This window comes from Triticum urartu, chromosome 1A (genome assembly GCF_056163025.1).
Source record: "Triticum urartu cultivar PI428250 chromosome 1A, HENAU_Tu73, whole genome shotgun sequence".
Taxonomy (NCBI): Eukaryota; Viridiplantae; Streptophyta; class Magnoliopsida; order Poales; family Poaceae; genus Triticum; species Triticum urartu.
In genome coordinates, this window is record NC_141873.1 from 557,012,409 (window position 1) to 557,031,116 (window position 18,708).

Here is an 18,708-nt window from a genome sequence, read left to right on the forward strand (position 1 = left end):
CTAGTAACTTTTTAGAATTTGTTAGTAAAATCAATTACACCTCACTTATTTACTAGTGCACCATGGATGAGCATTCAGCGTTGGATCAGACACGGTGGCATCGCCGGCCGGTGGGTGAAGCAGATGAGCACTCCCTCCCAGCAGGGCAGTCATTATTACTGCTCCTGTTTACCGACGCACAGTGCTCCGGCTGCACTGCACCGCACGGTCTACCATACAGAATACGGTCGTCTACAATAAGGCGGAGGAGGAGTCGGGGCACATGCCTCCCTGCCGTCCACCCATTCCGTCCGTCCGTCCCCCTCCACCTCTGCCGCCGCTGCTCTGCGGTCTGCTGCTGCGCCACCATCACTGTGCCCGCCTCCCGCCTCTTCCGCTCTCCTTTTCGCCTTTCCCCCTTTCTTTAATCCCCCCACGCCCCCACCCTTCCCCTCCCCCATCCCACGACGGATTGAAAATATCCACGCGCAAATAGTTGGAGGAAGTGTGTTGATTTCTACTGCGCTCGCTTGCCCCTTTTCACGCGGACGGCCGCACGCAGCCGTTGCAGTCGTCTCCGCCCCGCTTGGCCGCTTCCCTCCCTCCTCCCACCTTTCGTTTTGGCCACTACTAGTAGCAGCCGCAGCACCCCTCACCCCGGCATCGACACACCCCCGTAGCAAGCATAGCCGGAGCCCCCCGTCCATGGCCATTGCCGCCATGCGCCGCCCCGCCTCGCCGTCTCCCCCGCTCCGCCCATAGCCACACAGCCTCTCCCCGAACCCACTCCCGCTCCGGTCGCTTCATTAGTCACTTGGCCCGCCTGCATCCGCGTCGACCCGCCGCCTCGTGCTTCGCGTCGCGCGCTCGTTTTTGGTTGCCGCGGATGGCGGGGATCGACCTCAACACGGTGGAGGAGGACGAGGAGGAGTCCTCGGCGGAGGTGCTGCTCGCTCGGAGCGGTGGCGGCGGGGACTGCTCCTCCCAGTCGCACTCCCACTCCCACTCCCACTCGCACTCGCAGACCCACTCAGGCCACGGCCAGGGGAGCTCCTCCGTGGCGGCCGCGACCCCGCCGCGGCCCAGCGCGGTGTGCCTCGAGCTGTGGCACGCCTGCGCGGGGCCCGTGGCCCCCATGCCGCGCAAGGGGGGTGTCGTCGTCTACCTCCCGCAGGGCCACCTCGACCACCTCGGCGACGCGCCCGCACCTTCACCCGCCGCCGTGCCGCCCCACGTCTTCTGCCGCGTCGTCGACGTCACGCTCCATGTAAGTGTCCAGCCGGTTCGGTGACTCCGGGCTTCAATGTGTTTGTCGCTCGGGTGTTTGATGGTATGCCGTGTCACCTGCAACCATGTCGCTGAGCTTAATCTGTGGCTGGTTGGTTTTGCGCTTCGCAGGCGGACGCGTCCACGGACGAGGTGTACGCGCAGCTCTCGCTGCTCCCCGAGAACGAGGTGCGTGCGTGCCAGCAACATGCCCGTGCTCTCGCGCCTACAATGGCGGCTCTGCTCGATTCGGTTCAGTTTCTGTGGCGGCGTTTTGCTGAGCCTCGGCCTGACCTGCTGCAGGAGGTGGTCCGGCGGATGCGCGAGGCCACGGAGGACGGGAGCGGCGGCGAGGACGGCGAGACCGTCAAGCAGCGCTTCGCGAGGATGCCGCACATGTTCTGCAAGACGCTCACCGCCTCCGACACCAGCACCCACGGTGGCTTCTCCGTGCCGCGCCGCGCCGCCGAGGACTGCTTCCCCCCTCTGGTGCGCGCATTGGCCTGGCCACACCCCTCTCTCCATTGATTTCTGCCATTGGACGCCTGCTTCGTTCTCACTTCTCAGTCGAGTTGTTTGCTGAAACCTCTTCTGTTCTGGGAACGCAGGACTACAGCCAGCAGCGGCCGTCTCAGGAGCTGGTCGCCAAGGATTTGCACGGCACCGAGTGGAAGTTCCGCCACATCTATCGAGGTACTACAGCTGAACAAACACATTCATGATTTTACCTTGCTTTGGTAGCTCAGATATGATATGAGCTGTGCACTTGGTACATTCCAAGTTATGTACAGTGCATTCATTTTCTTTCCGGTTCTGAGTTGATGCTATGGCTGGACCAGCTAGTAGCTTGAATCCTTTCATTTGAGATTTTTGAGTAACCATACATCGATTTTTGCTGGTGCTCACTTGTTCACTGAGGACCAGCACCCCTGTTTCTCATTGAATGGTAAACACTAGTAAATATAACCGCCTTTCACCCGCAATTTTTTTTACTGCCTTTGCTCATCTTGGACCTGGATTTGTACTTGTGTTTGACCACTTGGCCTTTTTGAAAGTCCATCTGAGCTTTTGCGTGGTCATTGCTTATGATTGTACACTTCTGAAGTGTGTCTTGAGTATTCTTAGCACTCCCTCGTTTTGCTTTCTTGTGTTTCACCATATGCTCTCGGTGCCGTTGGGGGTAGCTCTACAAGGGGGTACTCCTACTGTACTATCACTTGGTAGAAATGTTAGCTGCACTATTCATTTGCTAGACAACTTTTTTGCCGGGAAGTTCGGTCACTTTCGAGACATGCAAAGGACAACCATAAGAAGTTAAGGGTGTCTTGATTGCTGATACATCCACATCTAACTGAATGTGATACAGGCCAGCCGCGGAGGCACCTTCTAACCACCGGATGGAGTGCATTTGTCAACAAGAAGAAGCTTGTCTCCGGGGACGCCGTACTGTTTCTGCGGTAGGTTAACATGATCATGCATACAAGTACCTCAAGATGTTGCCGGTCCATTTTAATCATTTTCCATCAATTTCCAGGGGCGACGATGGGGAGCTTAGGCTGGGAGTACGCCGTGCGGTTCAGCTCAAAAATGGATCTGCTTTTCCGGCGCTTTATAGCCAATGCTCGAATCTTGGTACACTAGCTAATGTTGCTCATGCTGTGGCTACAAAGAGCATGTTCCAGATCTTCTATAACCCCAGGTAATGATGGGCGTGCTTGTTGTTTTATTAATGCCTTCAGAAGTTGATACTTGGTAAATTTTCATTATACTACGGCAATACTCTTGGAAAAATAGGACGCCCTGTGCTTGCTTAAGGTCTGATATATATATAGAAGTTGTGGCTGTGCTAGAACTATTTAGTGATGGACTGATGCTTCGACACACAGTATTTATTAGTTGACGTTTTTATTTTTAATGACGCATTAGCATGTTTCATTACATGTTTTTCTTGGCTGCTCAAGTGCCTGCTGAAATTTCATGGTTTGCCTTTGATAATTGATTCTAAGTAGTTTTGCGAAGCTGTTTTGAGTACTACTTCACCTTCTCGTAGTTTTTGTTCTTTGCCTTTTAAAATCACATAGTTGTGATGCTAAATCGATTCTAAGGTAGAATTGTAAATACTGATGTTTGTTATTGTTTATTAAATTATTGATAGGTTAAGTCAATCTGAATTCATCGTACCCTACTGGAAGTTCACCAAAAGCTTTAGTCAACCATTTTCTGTTGGATCGAGGTTCAAAATGAGATATGAAAGTGAGGATGCTGCTGAAAGAAGGTTTGTTTGCTGCAACTGTCCTACTAATAACTCATATTATCTGAACTGAATTCAGCTGGGTTGCTAATGCATGAGATTATCCTACAGGTACACAGGGATAATTACTGGAACTGGTGATGCAGACCCTATGTGGCGTGGTTCAAAGTGGAAATGCCTGCTGGTATGCTGTAATTTAATGTTTCTCATAGTGGTTGTTCACCGTAAATGCTGCGTTTGCACTTTTGCAGTACGGCTTTCTGTTTTGTACTGTCAAAGTAATATTGCAACTTAACCACACACTAGGCGCAAAAACGTACTACCAGAATTCCTCCCTATTATTCTGATACTGTAACAGCTAGTAATAAATGTATTTAATGCCGAGGGTGCGCAACTGGACATATTGATTACCCTCTAAACGAACAGGAACTCGTTGAATAGAAAACAGTGACTGATCAACGGTTGTAACAGATGTGAATATGAATCGAATACCTATTGATTTGGTTGAATCTAGATACCTATTGTAACTTATGCTGTAATGACTGCAATACGAACAGGAACTCAGAAGTCATAATAACTTAATACTACCTCTGTATCAAATTATAAGACGTTTTTGCAGTTCAACAATGGTTCTGCAAGACTCTTAAGTGTTTTATTCGTAATTCATTTACCGTAAACTCTTACTGTTTTGTTTCACATGGAGAATTCTACTCTGTTTGATGGTCTTTCCTTATATTGCATTATACTGTTTTTACACTACGATGGTCTGGCCTTCATCTGTAAGAGTGTTTTCCATTGCATTAAACAAAACTGGCTTCTAACTATATTTAATTAACCTACCTCCATCTTGACAGGTAAGGTGGGATGATGATGGTGAGTTTCGTCGACCAAACAGGGTATCTCCTTGGGAGATTGAGCTGACCAGTTCAGCTTCAGGATCCCATCTGGCCGCACCAACTTCAAAGCGGATGAAGCCATACCTTCCCCATGCTAATCCGGAATTCACAGTTCCACGTATGTCTCTTATTGTAGTTTAAAATAACTGTCAACAAAATAATATAATTTTTTGCTGTATCTAACCTGAAACTATCATTTTCTTCCTTTTAATAGATGGAGGTGGTCGCCCTGATTTTGCTGAGTCTGCACAACTCCGCAAGGTCTTGCAAGGTCAAGAATTATTGGGTTATAGAACTCATGATGGTACTGCTGTTGCTACTTCACAGCCATGTGAAGCAAGAAACTTGCAGTACATCGATGAACGAGGTTGCTCTAACAATGGGAGTAACAATGTCCTAGGGGGGGTCCCAAGCCATGGTGTGAGAACACCACTTGGAATTCCCTACCATTGCTCTGGCTTTGGGGAGTCTCAGAGATTCCAAAAGGTCTTGCAAGGTCAAGAAGTTTTCCGTCCGTACCGAGGAAGTCTGGTTGATGCGCGCATGAGAAGTGGCGGCTTTCATCAGCAAGATGGTCCTTATGCATCTGCTCTATTGGATAAATGGCGCACACAACAACAGCATGCATTTGGTTTCGGGTCATCAGCACCAGTTCTGCCGTCTCAACCATCGTTATCACCACCTTCTGTGCTGATGTTTCAGCAGGCTGATCCAAAGGTCTCTCGATTCGAGTTTGGGCAAGGGCACTTGGATAAGAACATGGATGATCCGTATGCTAGGTTTGTCTCCGCTGAAGCCATTGGAAGGGGAGAGCAAACGTTGTCGCTCCGGCCTCATCTTGGTTCAGATGTGATCGATACTCGTGTTGCAGTTGAGAACAAGGGTGTTGCACCTACCAATAGTTGCAAGATATTTGGCATTTCTCTGGCTGAAAAGGTTCGGGCAAGGGATGAGATGGGTTGTGATGATGGTGGTGCCAACTATCCATCTTCAACTCAGCCCCTGAAGCAGCAAGTACCGAAATCCCTCGGCAACAGTTGTGCCACTGTAAGTGCTTCTACTGTTGTCCTCAAGCCTTGATAGGTAAAGTAAAACTGGCTGCTAACTGAATGCTGTGTGCAGGTTCATGAGCAGAGGCCTGTTGTCGGCAGGGCGATCGACGTCCAACAATGGATATGAAGAAGGATCTAGAGGGCGGGCTGGATTCGCGAGTCGATCATCGTCATCTGTTGGTGATTCTTGATTTGAAAGCAGAGAAGCGTCTGCTCTGACCATTCCAGTCGAACCTTGTGTATCTCTTTAGTAGTTGTATGATAACCGGTGGAGTTGTTGTTATTCTGTGACCTAGAACTTAGTTGGCCATATCATCAGCGTGACTTTTGGCTGCTGGAACTACCCTATATGATTAATATGTATGCTGTGGGAGGCCATTTAGCTGGTTCTGCTATAGCGCAATTCCCATGGCGTGCTTTGCTCCTGTCTTTCTCTCCCAGCTTTACCAGTTCTTGTGTTTTGCCAGATGAGGATGTGGTTTGCCGGCATGGGCTAGTGCCCTGATCTCGGACCAGACTGGTCAAGTATTTGTCTAGCATGCCGTGTGTATGTTCCAAACAAAGACAAGTTTTTGGTGATAGCCGAACTATTCATAGGCAAGCTTTTAGCCACCATCCAAATATACCCTAATTCACCACGATCACTCGGCCCGTTCTACACATGTCAACAATCTTTGTGACTTGTATCCGTTTGAATCATGTCAAACATGTCCTCAAATTAGTTATTGCATTGCAGCTCTTGGCCAGATTATCCTGGTCAAATTGGTAGTCGGGGACTTAGTTTTCAATGTTATCAACGCGTATGCCTCGCAAGTAGGTTACAATGAGAATACCAAAAGGGAGTTCTGAGAAAGCCTGAAGGACATGGTTAGGAGTGTACAATTGACGAGAAACTCTTCATAGAAGGAGACCTCAATAACCATGTGGGTACATCTAATACAGGTTTTGGAGGGGTGCATGGCGGCCTTGGCTATAGCATCAGTAATCAAGAAGGAGAAGAAATCTAAAACTTTGCTCTAGCCTACAACATGATCATAGTAAACACCCTCTTTTAAAAAATGAGGATCACATCTAGTTACATTTAGTAGTTGTCAACACTACCCAATTCGATTTCATCCTCTTGAGAAGCAGACAAGCGTACTTGCTTAGATTGTAAGATAATACCTAGAGAGAGTGTTCTTCTCAACATAAGCTTGTGGTGGTTGACTTTGGCTTTTGGTTTCGTGTCCAGAGGGATAAACGTGCCAATGTCACTAGAACGAAGTGGTGGAAACTTAAAGGGGAAGCAACTTAGACGTTCAAGAAGAGGGTCATTAAGGAGGGCCCTTGGGAGGAAGGAGGTGATGTAGACAATATGTGGATGAAGATGACGACTTGCATTTGTAAGGTGGTCTCAGATGAGTTGGGAGTGTCCAGAGAAAGTAGAAACGAAGCTAAAGATATCTGGTGGTGGAACGATGATGTCCAAAAGACTATTAAGAAGAAGAAAGATTTTTCTCAAAAAAAAAGAAAAAAATTTGTTTGAGATGCCTTTACCTGGATAGGAGTGCAGACAATATAGAGAAGTACAAGGTGGCAAAAAAGGCCGCAAAGCGAGCGGTGAGTGAAGCAAGGGGGCGGCGTATGAGGACCTCTACCAGCGGTTAGATAGTAAGGAGGGCAAAAGGGACACCTATAAGATGTCCAAGATTTGAGAGAGGAAGACAAGAGATGTTGACCAAGTCAAAGGCATCAATGACAGAGCAGACAAGCTCCGGATGAAGGGTGAGGAGATTAAGAATAGATTGCGGGAGTACCTCGACAATCTGTTCAATGGGAAGAACGAGAGCTCTACCATTGAACTGTACGACTCTTTTAATGATTCCAGCAGACGTTCTCTGTGGTGAATTCGGAGTCTAAGGTCTAGGAGGCTTTAAAAAGTATTAAAAGACGCAACACGATTGGTTCCTGATTGTATCCCTGTTGAGGTGTGGAGAGGTCTCGGAGACATAGCGATAGTATGACTAACTAAACTTTTCAACCTCATTTTTTGGGCAAACAAGATGTGAGAAGAATGAAGACGGAGTATATTAGTACCAATCTTCAAGAACAAGAGGAATGTACAGAGTTATATTAATTACTGTGGAATTAAGGCGATGAGCCAAACGATGAAGCTATAGGAGAAAGTCATTGAGCACCGCTTAAGAAAAATGACAAGCGTAACCAAAATTCTGTTTGGCTTCATGTCTGAGAGGTCAACCATGGAAGCCATTTTTTGATACGACAATTTATGGAGAGATATAAAGAGCAAAAGAAGGACCTAGATATGTGAAGGAAATATGCCCTAGAGGCAATAATAAAGTTGTTATTTATATTTCTTTATATCATGATAAATGTTTATTATTCATGCTAGAGTTGTATTAACCGGAAACTTAGTACATGTGTGAATACATAGACAAACAGAGTGTCACTAGTTTGCCTCTACTTGACTAGCTCATTGAATCAATGATGGTTATGTTACCTAACCATAGACATGAGTTGTCATTTGATTAACGGGATCACATCATTAGAGAATGATGTGATTGACTTGACCCATCCATTAGCTTAGCACGATGATCGTTTAGTTTGTTGCTATTGCTTTCTTCATGACTTATACATGTTCCTATGACTATGAGATTATGCAACTCCCGAGTACCGGAGGAACACTTTGTGTGCTACCAAACATCACAACGCAACTGGGTGATTATAAAGGTGCTCTACAGGTGTCTCTGATGGTGCTTGTTGAGTTGGCATAGATCGAGATTAGGATTTGTCACTCTGATTGCCGGAGAGGTATCTCTGGGCCCTCTCGGTAATGCACATCACTATAAGCCTTGCAAGAATTGTGACTAATTAGTTAGTTGCGGGATGATGCATTATTGAACGAGTAAAGAGACTTGCCGGTAACGAGATTGAACTAGGTATGAGGATACCGACGCTCGAATCTCGGGCAAGTAACATACCGATGACAAAGGGAACAACATATGTTGTTATACGGTTTGACCGATAAAGATCTTCGTAGAATATGTAGGAGCCGATATGAGCATCTGGTTTCCGCTATTGGTTATTGACCGGAGACGAGTCTCGGTCATGTCTGCATAGTTCTCGAACCTGTAGGGTCCGCACGCTTAAAGTTCGGTGATGATCGGCAATATGAGTTTATGTGTTTTGATGTACCAAAGGTAGTTCGGAGTCCCAGATATGATCACGGACATGACGAGGAGTCTCGAAATGGTCGAGACATAAAGATCGATATATTGTATGACTATGTTTGGACTTCGGAAGGGTTTCGGGCAAGTTCGGACAAATACCGGAGTACCGGGGGGTTACCGGAACCCCCCGGGGAGTGTAATGGGCCTATTGGGCCTTAGTGGAGAAGAGGAGGGGCAGCCAGGGCAGTCTGCGCGTCCCCTCTCCCTCTAGTCCGAATTGGACAAGGAGGGGGGCGGCGCCCCCTTTCCTTCCCCCTCTCTTCTCCTTCCCTCTCTCCTACTCCTACTCTTGGAAGGATTGGTGTCCTACTCTCGGTGGGAGTAGGACTCCCCTTGGGGCGCGCCTTGGAGGGTCGGCCTCTTCCCCTCCTACATATACGGGGGCAGGGGCACCCTAAGACACACAAGTTGATCAGTTGATCTTTTAGCCGTGTGCGGTGCCCCCTCCACCATAATCCACCTCGGTCATATCATAGCGGTGTTTAGGCGAAGCCCTGCGTCGGTAGCATCATCATCACCGTCATCATGCCATCGTGCTGACGGGACTCTCCCTCGAAACTCTGCTGGATCGGAGTTCGTGGGACGTCATCGAGCTGAACGTGTGCTGAACTCGGAGGTGCCGTACATTCGGTACTTGGATCAGTCGGATCGTGAAGACGTACGACTACATCAACCGCGTTCTCACAACGCTTCCTCTTACGGTCTACCAGGGTACGTGGACAACACTCTCCCATCTCGTTGCTATGCATCACCATGGTCTTGCGTGTGCGTAGGATTTTTTTTTGAAATTACTACGTTCCCCAATAGGGGCATCCGAGCCAGGTTTATGCGTAGATGTTATATGCACGAGTAGAACACAAAGGAGTTGTGGGCATGGATATATACATATTGCTTACCGTCACTAGTTGATTCTTGATTCAGCGGCATTGTTGGATGAAGCGGCCTAGACCGACATTACGCGTACGCTTACGCGAGACTGGTTCTACCGACGTGCTTCGCACACAGGTGGCTAGTGGGTATCTATTCCTCTAGCTTTAGTTGAATCGAATTCAATGAATAGGGTTCTTTCTGAAGATCAAAAAGCAATCACTATACCACGTTGTGTTTTTCCATGCGTGGGTAAGAACGGTTCTTGCTCAGCCCATAGCAGCCACGTAAAACTTGCAACAACAAAGTAGAGGAAGTCTAACTTGTTTTTGCAGGGCATGTTATGATGCGATATGGTCAAGACATGATACTAAATTTTATTGTATGAGATGATCATGTTTTGTAACACAGTTATCGGCAACTGGCAGGAGCCATATGGTTGTCGCTTTATTGTATGAAATGCAAACGCCATGTAATTGCTTTACTTTATCACTAAGTGGTAGCGATAGTCGTGGAGGCAATAGTTGGCGTGACGACAACGATGCTTCAATGGAGATCAAGGTGTCAAGCCGGTGACGATGGTGATCATGACGGTGCTTTGGAGATGGAGATCACAGGCACAAGATGATGATGGCCATATCATATCACTTATATTGATTGCATGTGATGTTTATCTTTTATGTATCTTATTTTGCTTAGATCGACGGTAGCATTATAAGATGATCTCTCACTAAATTTCAAGGTATGGGTGTTCTCCCTGAGTATGCACCGTTGCGAAAGTTCGTCGTGCCGAGACACCACGTGATGATCGGGTTTGATAAGCTCTACGTTCACATACAACGGGTGCAAGCCAGTTTTGCACACGCAGAATACTCGGGTTAAACTTGACGAGCCTAGCATATGCAGATATGGCCTCGGAAGACTGAGACCGAAAGGTCGAGTGTGAATCATATAGTAGATATGATCAATATAGTGATGTTCACCATTGAAAACTACTCCATCTCGCGTGATGATCCTACATGGTTTAGTTGACACTACAAAAAAAGATACATCCGTGACATTTTGGGCCGAACGAATTTTTTTCTGTCATACATATGACACTTCTATGACGATAATTGTGACAAAACCCGGTATCATCATAGATGTGGTGGGCTCCTACTTCTATGACAAAAAATCATGACAGAAACTGGGCTTTTCGTCCTGGGCGGGCCGGAGACGCAGCTGCATGACATTCTTTGGGCCGTCCATGATGGAAAAAACCGTGGTAGAAGCGAGGTGGAGGAAAATTTCGGGGAGTTCCCGGTTATGGTGGGAGGTCGGGGGCTGAGCGATGCACGCTTGTCTCGTACACGTACGTGCATGTGTGCGAGGCGTTGGCTCTAACTGAACCCGAGCGAGGCGTTGGGCTGTAACTGAACCCGAGCGATTGCACTGCAGACTACGCGTTACTGAACCCGAGCGATCGATCGATGGCTGTTAACTGAACCCGATCGAGCGATTCCTTCGCTACTGCTGCTAACTAAAGCCGATCGATGCCGCCTCTGGATGAACAGTGAGCATTGCGGGGGGGGGGGGGGGGGGGGTTGTATGAACAGTTCCCGGTGGGGGTGGATGAACAGGACCCCGTGGTGTTGCCTCTGGATGAACAGGACCCCGATCAATCGAGCCGGTTGGGGCTACATGAACAGGACCCCGTGGAGGGCTGGATGAACAGGACCACCCCGTGGAGGGCAGGATGAACAGTAGACAGTGGAGGGCAGGATGAACAATAGGCCGTGGAGGGGTGGTTGAGCAGGAGCCCGTGGAGAGGGCTGGTTCAACAGTAGCCGGTGGAGTAGCGCGCGGTGGAGGCTGGATGAACAGGAGCCCGTGGATGAACAGTCGCAGGTGGAGGCTGGAGGAGGTCGACGGTGGATGAACAGTAGCTTGTGGAGACTGGAGGGGGTCGACGGTGGAGATGAACAGTATCCCATGGAGTCCCGTTTTGCGGTACGCCACACCCCTCCCGATGAACAGGACCCCCGTTTCGACCGTAGCGCTCCAACACAAGTCTGTTTCCTCCGTTTTGCGGTACGCCACACCCCTCCTGATGAACAGGACCCCCGTTTTGACCGCAGGAGGTCCGTTTCCTCCGTTTTGCGGTACGCCAGACCCCTCCCGATCAACAGGATCCCGTTTCGAACGTGGCCGGTCGAATACAAGGCCGTTTCCTCCGTTCTGCGGTACGTCAGGCCTCGTTTCCATCGCCTGTTCTGTCCAAGCCCTCCCGATGAACATGACGCATTCCGTTGCCTCCCCATGAACACGACACATTCCGTTGCCTCCCCATGAACACGACGACGACGCTGTTTCTCCGTTCCGACCCAGCCATGTACACGAGCCCTGGCCGTACGTATGCGCAAGTAGGCGTTCGAGACCCCGCCCGTATGTACACATACATGGCCGTATTTTCTTTGTTGCACCCTGGCCACTGTACGTACGTGTACATGCTACGTGCGCGCCTCTACTACAACACGTGCGCGCCTCTACATCCACCAGTATATATGTACGTACATGTTCACGACCAGAATGACAACGCTACGTACGCTTCGACCAGGTGGGTCCCGACTGTCAGGCACTTCCTTGCGTGCGAAGATGTAGCTGGTGGGTCCCAGGAGTCAGGGGCAAACATTTTTTCGTGAAATACGGTGGCCCGTCCGGTGGGTCCCCGCTGTCAGGTGGAGGAATAATTATTTTGCACGTAATAAGGAGGCACTTCCTTGCTGCGGCCATGGACCCAGCTGTCAGCCTCTCCACGTACAGTCCATGTCCGATGGAAGCCGTTCCTTGACCACGTTGACCACGCCGCGCCGAGAGCACCAGGGCGGTGGACGATGGCGAGGCCTAGGAAGGGGACGACGCGGAGCCGGGGAAGACGCGGCAGTGGATGCCCACGCGTAGAGGAGTACGAGGGTTCACCGGTTCGCTGCGGTGTGAGGCTGCCGTCGCCGTAGATTAACAGGGGGTGTGGGTGAGTAGAGGGATGGCCTGGCCAGCGGTGGGAGTAGTAGGGGCGGTGAGGCCTCCGCCGCATCGCAGCCGGCCACGGGAGGCAGGAGCACGAGGCACGACCGGCGCTGGTTTGGGCGGCTGGAGCAAGAAGACCGGAGGTTGAAGAAGCACTACGGCCGTTGGATGGACATCGTACGGTCACTGGAGCTAGAATCGTGCATATTGACTAAGTTGACAAAGCCCTCCGTCCCCGTCAACTTAGTAGGCCCACAAGTCAGCCTCCCACCAAGGTGGGTCCCAGCTAGCAGGGGGTATTCATTTTTTTGTGCGTAATAAGGAGACATTTCGGTGGGTCCGAGCTGACAACAGGGGAACGCTTTTTTTCGTGAAATACGGTGGCCCGTCGGGTGGGTTCCAACAGTCAGGGGCAAATGTTTTTTTCACGATATACTGGTGGGCGTCCAGTGGGTCCCTGTTGTCAGGTGGAGGAATAATTATTTTCCGCGTAATAAGGAGGCACTTCCTTGCGGCTGTCGTGGACCCAGCTGTCAGCCTCTCCACGTACAGTATTCTTCCGATGGAATTCGGTCGTTGACCACATTGACCACGCCGCGCTGACAGCACCACGGTGGTGGACGACGGCGAGGCCTAGGAAGGGGACGATGCGGAGTCGGGGAAGACGCGACAGTGGATGCCCACGCAGAGAGGAGTACGAGGGTTCACTGGTTCGGTTGCGGTGCCGTCGCCGCAGAATAACAGGGGGTGTGGGTGAGTGGAGTGGAGGGATGACCTGGCCAGCGGTGGGACTAGTATGGGGGCGGTGAGGCCTCCGCGGCAGCACAGCCGACCACAGGAGGCAGGAGCAGGCGGGACGACCGACACTGCTTTGGGCGGCTGGAGCAAGAAGATCAGAGGTTGAAGAAGCACTACGGCCGTTGGATGGACATCGTACGGTCAGTCAAGCTAGAATCGTGCATATTGACTAAGTTGACAAAGCCCTTCATCCCCGTCAACTTATTAGGCCCACTATACTGGGTCCTAGCTAGTAGGGGGAGTATTCATTTTTTTGTGCGTAATAAGGAGGCACTTCCTTGCATGCGAAGATATAGCTGGTGGGTTCGAGCTGTCAGCGGCGGTAACGTTTTTTTCGCGAAATACAGATGCCGTTTCGGTGGGTCCCAGATGTCAGGTGGAGGAAATCATTATTTTGCGCGTAATAAGGAAGCATTTCCTTGTGTGCGGCCGTGGACCCAGCTGTCAGCCTCTCCACGTACAGTCCACTTCAGATGCATGTCGGTCATTGACCATGCTGACCACGCCATGCCGAGAGCACCAGGGCGGTGGACGACAGTGAGGCCTAGGAAGGGAACGACACGGAGGCAGGGAAGACTCGGCCGTTGTTTTTGTTTCCCCAGTGGAGGGGAGTACGACTGTACGAGGGTTTACTGGTTCGTCTGCTGTCGCCGGAGAATAACAGTAGGTGTGGGTGAGTAGAGGGATGGCTAGACCAGCGATGGGAGTACGGTGGGGCGGTGAGGCCTGCGCGGCAGCACAACCGGCCGCGGGGAGGAGGGAGCAGACAGGCCCGCCGGCGTTTGTTTGAGCGGCTGGAGCAGGAAGAGCAGAGATTGAAGAAGCACGACGGCCGTTGGATAGACATCCAACAGTATACAAGCCATCTGTGGAAAGCCTCAAATATGTGGAAAATAGCATACAACCCATCTGCCATTATTTCAAATAATTTACAGTCCATTTGCTAATTTTTACAGGTTTTTTTGGAGCCCATATTCTTTATGTTAGCATTACAGCCCATATTGTGGCCACGGTTAAAAATTATACGAAATTTTACATATGTCGGTGCGGTCTGAACTGTTTTTAATCCCGAAATTTCGAGTCACATTCAGACTGATTTTAAAAATAAATGTATATCAATATAAAATCCAATAAATTGTCCACGCATAAAAATCAATGCAATTTAAAATCTTGAAATGAAAAAAAGATATTTGAAAATAATTGCCGGTTTGATGTGTTTTAAAAATGTACAACCCATTTCTCATTACTGATAGGCCATTTTCTCGGCTAGCCCAATGAAGCTCTCCTCGTCTTGAAAGATTTGCAGCCCAACAGGCCTGATAAAGCGACTTACTTGACAAATTACAAAAGAACTGGGCTAGCCATTTTCAGAAAAAAAACTACTTGGCTGGTCTGTGGTAAACATAAGAGAAAAGGCTGTCTAGACAGGCCAGAGTGTCCCGCACAGCCCAGTTGACACCCTGCTTCCGTCTCAAAAACAAATTAGATAAATGCCACTCCAATTATGGCGATTCATAAAAATGCCACTGCAATTTCCAAACTTTGAAAAATGCCACTGCATTTTTTGCAAATTTTGAAAAACGCCACTGCAGTTTGCAAACTTTGAAAAACGCCACTCCAGACTTCGAAAAATGCCACTAGAAATGACATGAAATGGCATTTTTCAAAGTTTGGAAATTGCAGTGGCCTTTCTCGGATACACCAGATTTGGAGTGACATTTATCAAATTAACCCAAAACAAAAATAACTGGGCGAGCTGCTGGGTCCCTGGTGTCAGCCACTCGTTGTGCAATTCTCTCATTTATTGACTACGTTGACAATGGCATGGGACCCAGATGTCAGAAATCCACTAGGAGGAGCCATTTTTTTATTGGCTTGAAATAAAGAGGCACTTGCTTGCGTACTGCCATGACCTTGGCGGGTCCCTGCTTTCATCCTCTTCACATACAGTACCAGTTAGTCGTGCTTCAAAACTGATCGGCACGCCATTAAAAAAATAAAGGTCGATAACTAATGCGGCACCTCGGGCCAACGCGGCCAGATCACATTTTGCACGAGAAATTACACACCATGTTTTGTTGACATGCGGTCCCGTTCCAACATATCAGTGAGACGACGGCGAGTAGTAGGAGTATTTCCGAACAGACGTGTAGGCCGGGGCGCCTCTTCGTGAACCGTGGCAAACTCGCAACCGTCCACCGACTCTTCGCCTTTCCCTCTCGATTTGGAACTGCTGTCGCACGCTCTTCCTCTCCCTCCTCCATTTTCCTTCAGCGCTTCACCCTTTCTTCTGCCATTGTTCAATCGTCTTCTCCATGGAGGGAACAGGCCGGAAATGACCCCGTTATTCTTGCCCCGATCTGAAAGATGACGTGGTGGAGGAACTCATTGATCGGTGCGATGTCATCACCTCGGCTAGCATGGCAGGTTCGTTCAAGCCCATTCTCGACTCAACTAATAACATCATTACAAAGAACCCAAGAGTCAAGGAGCGGTTTGATCTCCCCTATCTTCTTCGCCGTGACCCTGATGACTGGTGCCGGCACGACGGAGGTCTCGCCCTGTGCCATTTGATGCCGCTTGATAATGATATGTATGATGTTAAGATGCCATCGCTTGAGGGCAAGGCTTGGGCGGGCGCAAATGGAGATTGGGTTGTTTACATTGGGTCCAACTGCGAGTGGGAACTTGTGAATGTGTACACTCGTCACCGGGTTCCACTTCCAAAAATCTCAGCACACTGCCCAGAGGTTGAGCACACCGGTAATGTACGCACGTTCAAATATGATCATGGTGACTGTCTTCTACGGAAGATAGCAATTTGTCGAGTTCCCAACCGCTCTTGGAATTACAACAACTATCAAGTTGTTGCTATCTTCGACAAGCTTGTTGCCGTCCTTCATGGTTCGACTCGATGGATATTGCTCAAAAATTAGTTTCTGTACACGGATGAGTACTGTGATGCAATTCAATACGAGGGCCTTGTGTTTGCTGCCACCACTCGTGGCACTGTTTTTGCATGGCATCCAAGTAGTTTCGGTACGTTTGTCTTCCACCGTAATTATAATTGTTTCATCCACATGCATGCGGGTTAGGAAGTTTCCCTTTACTAATTAACCTTCTTCTTCTGTTTCCAAGGTCCTGTGAACATCCCACCACCTATACTTGAAAATTTTTATAACCAAGGGGGAGATGCCGATGGTGATGATCACGAGCAGCGCCCATATACTCTGTGGCGCCTGGCAACTAATTCCGATGGATCACCTCTTCTTGTGTGTATACAGCCCACTGATGATGTTACTGCTAAGGAAGCAGATGTCTCCCATGGTCGCACTCTTCGGACCTATTCCAACACCCGTTGCATGGTATTCGGGATGGATACTAGTGTGCTAGCGCCAACTCCTTCTCCCTGGCACAGAATTGATAGTCTTGGAGAAAACTCACTCTTCCTTGGACAAAACTATCCGATGATGGTGAAAGGCGATCCAACTGCTGTTGACACATTTATGAGAAGCAACTGTGTCTATACCTCGGACATTTGGGTGGTTCCCAACCCTGGTACTGATATAGTAGGCCGCTTCAGCCTGGATGATCGGTCCTGCGTTGGTCTCCAGATCGACAATGGATGGCCCGTCCCAGAGAATCACTTGTGGTTCAAAGCAAGCGTTTCCAACGCCACGGAATGGTTGAGTTGAAGTTCATTTCATGGCTTGTTATTTGTTGTGTGGTGAAAACTTTAGTACTTATAATGTATCCTCGTTGTCGATGTGGGTTGATGACCTGTTGTATGTAATAAAATGATATGCCTGTGATAAACTTACTAAATTTATGAATGGCTTTCGAGTCGCCTCTCTAAATTTGTACTAGCTTCACATGCTTCGCGTCTCGGGCGGGTGTTTTTACTGTAGCCATATGTTAATGTGTTCGTTGTACGTAACCAGCACCTCGAATCCTCGATACTAGTATACTATATACTAGTAGGAATAAGTAGTAGGAGTAGTAGGGTGGCATGGGCCAGAACAAGCATTCACATCCAGGAGTACGACACACGCCACCACCATGACATCCATCTGACACCACATTATTTCTTGGAGTCCGTGCTAGAGCAATCTCTTCAACCTCGTCGTTTCTCTAACTTCAGCCATCGCGCGGCGCGCGAGGTGTGGGTTTGCCGATAGTCGGTTTCCTTAACTGTGGTCCCACTTGTAAGGCCAACTCCAACGCATGACCCCAAACGCACCTCCGTTTTGCACGAACTCCAACGATAATTTTGACTAGAAAAGCAATACCAAAGAAAACAAGAACCACAAGAATACATTTTACTACTCCTGTAAGTTGGATTAGTGCCTTCTCGATGCATTCATTGTTGATCTGCGGAGGCTCGATTTTGCGTCTGTGCTAGCTAAAAGTGATAGAACATCTACTAAATTGTGCTCTATCAATATATGGATGTACTCTTCTTCCCAATACAAAAACTTGCATCCATTCTATTCCCTCCGTTGCACAATACATGCCTTCTATTTGTCAAAATATATATGTATCTAGACATGTCTTAGTATATAGGTACATCCATTTTTGGACAAATGGAAGTCAAGTATTTTGGAACGGAGGGAGTACACAATAAATTTTTTAAGTTAGCACAACTAGTCTAATCCGAGAGCAGAACCGAAGATTTGGTCGGGTTCTTCCTCCTTTTGCCGACACGTGGGACATCCAGCATCCAGGTCATGTCATGAAAGAAAATAGAGTGGTAGTTGAAGCCACGAGATGTGCATCTTGGGTTAAACTGTAAATAGAATCTTACTACTCTTGAGTAACTCTAAAAGCAACCAGCGAAGATCTTTATTGGATTTGAATTTCATCACCAGCACGTCAAGGTGAAAGATGTGCGGGTTCAGTGGGTCCTCTTATGTTTTCACTGACATGTGGGGCCGCATGTGAGCAAACAGATGATGGGCTCCGCGCGTCCGCTGGCTGGCTGAGAAGAGAGATAGAGGAGGGCTGAGCACGAACTGCAGGAAATTTGTTCTACGTACCTCGATATAGGCTCGATATAGTGGGGTGGCATGGGCCATAACTAGCATTCACGTCTAGCAGTACGGCACACGCCACCCACACGAGTCCCATCCGACACCAATTTTCTTAGAGTCCGTGCTACAGCCATCTCTTCTCCCTCCTGTTTTCTCAGCCATCGCGCGGTGGGCGGGGTGGGGGTTTGCCGATGGTCCGTTTGCTCAACTGCAGTCCCACTTGTAAGTGAAAATACAACACCGCACGCATTCCCGCTTGAGCGGCGTACCGGGCCAACCGTGTGGTGGTGCGATGCGAACACGACATGCTTTTCCTTTTGAACTCGTAACTTG

General features: G+C 48.9%; 1 protein-coding gene across 1 annotated transcript; it reads left to right on the forward strand.

The window, feature by feature from the left end:
- Positions 1 to 437: 437 nt before the first annotated feature.
- On the forward strand, positions 438 to 5,869 carry LOC125529004 (auxin response factor 15). The gene is made up of 11 exons (XM_048693417.2): positions 438 to 1,246; positions 1,378 to 1,434; positions 1,549 to 1,734; positions 1,854 to 1,938; positions 2,612 to 2,702; positions 2,780 to 2,944; positions 3,401 to 3,520; positions 3,608 to 3,680; positions 4,351 to 4,510; positions 4,607 to 5,439; positions 5,515 to 5,869. Exons 1-11 carry the CDS (start codon positions 866 to 868, stop codon positions 5,569 to 5,571), a joined length of 2,208 nt encoding a protein of 735 aa, XP_048549374.2. The 5' UTR covers positions 438 to 865; the 3' UTR covers positions 5,572 to 5,869.
- The last annotated feature ends 12,839 nt before the right edge of the window (positions 5,870 to 18,708 follow it).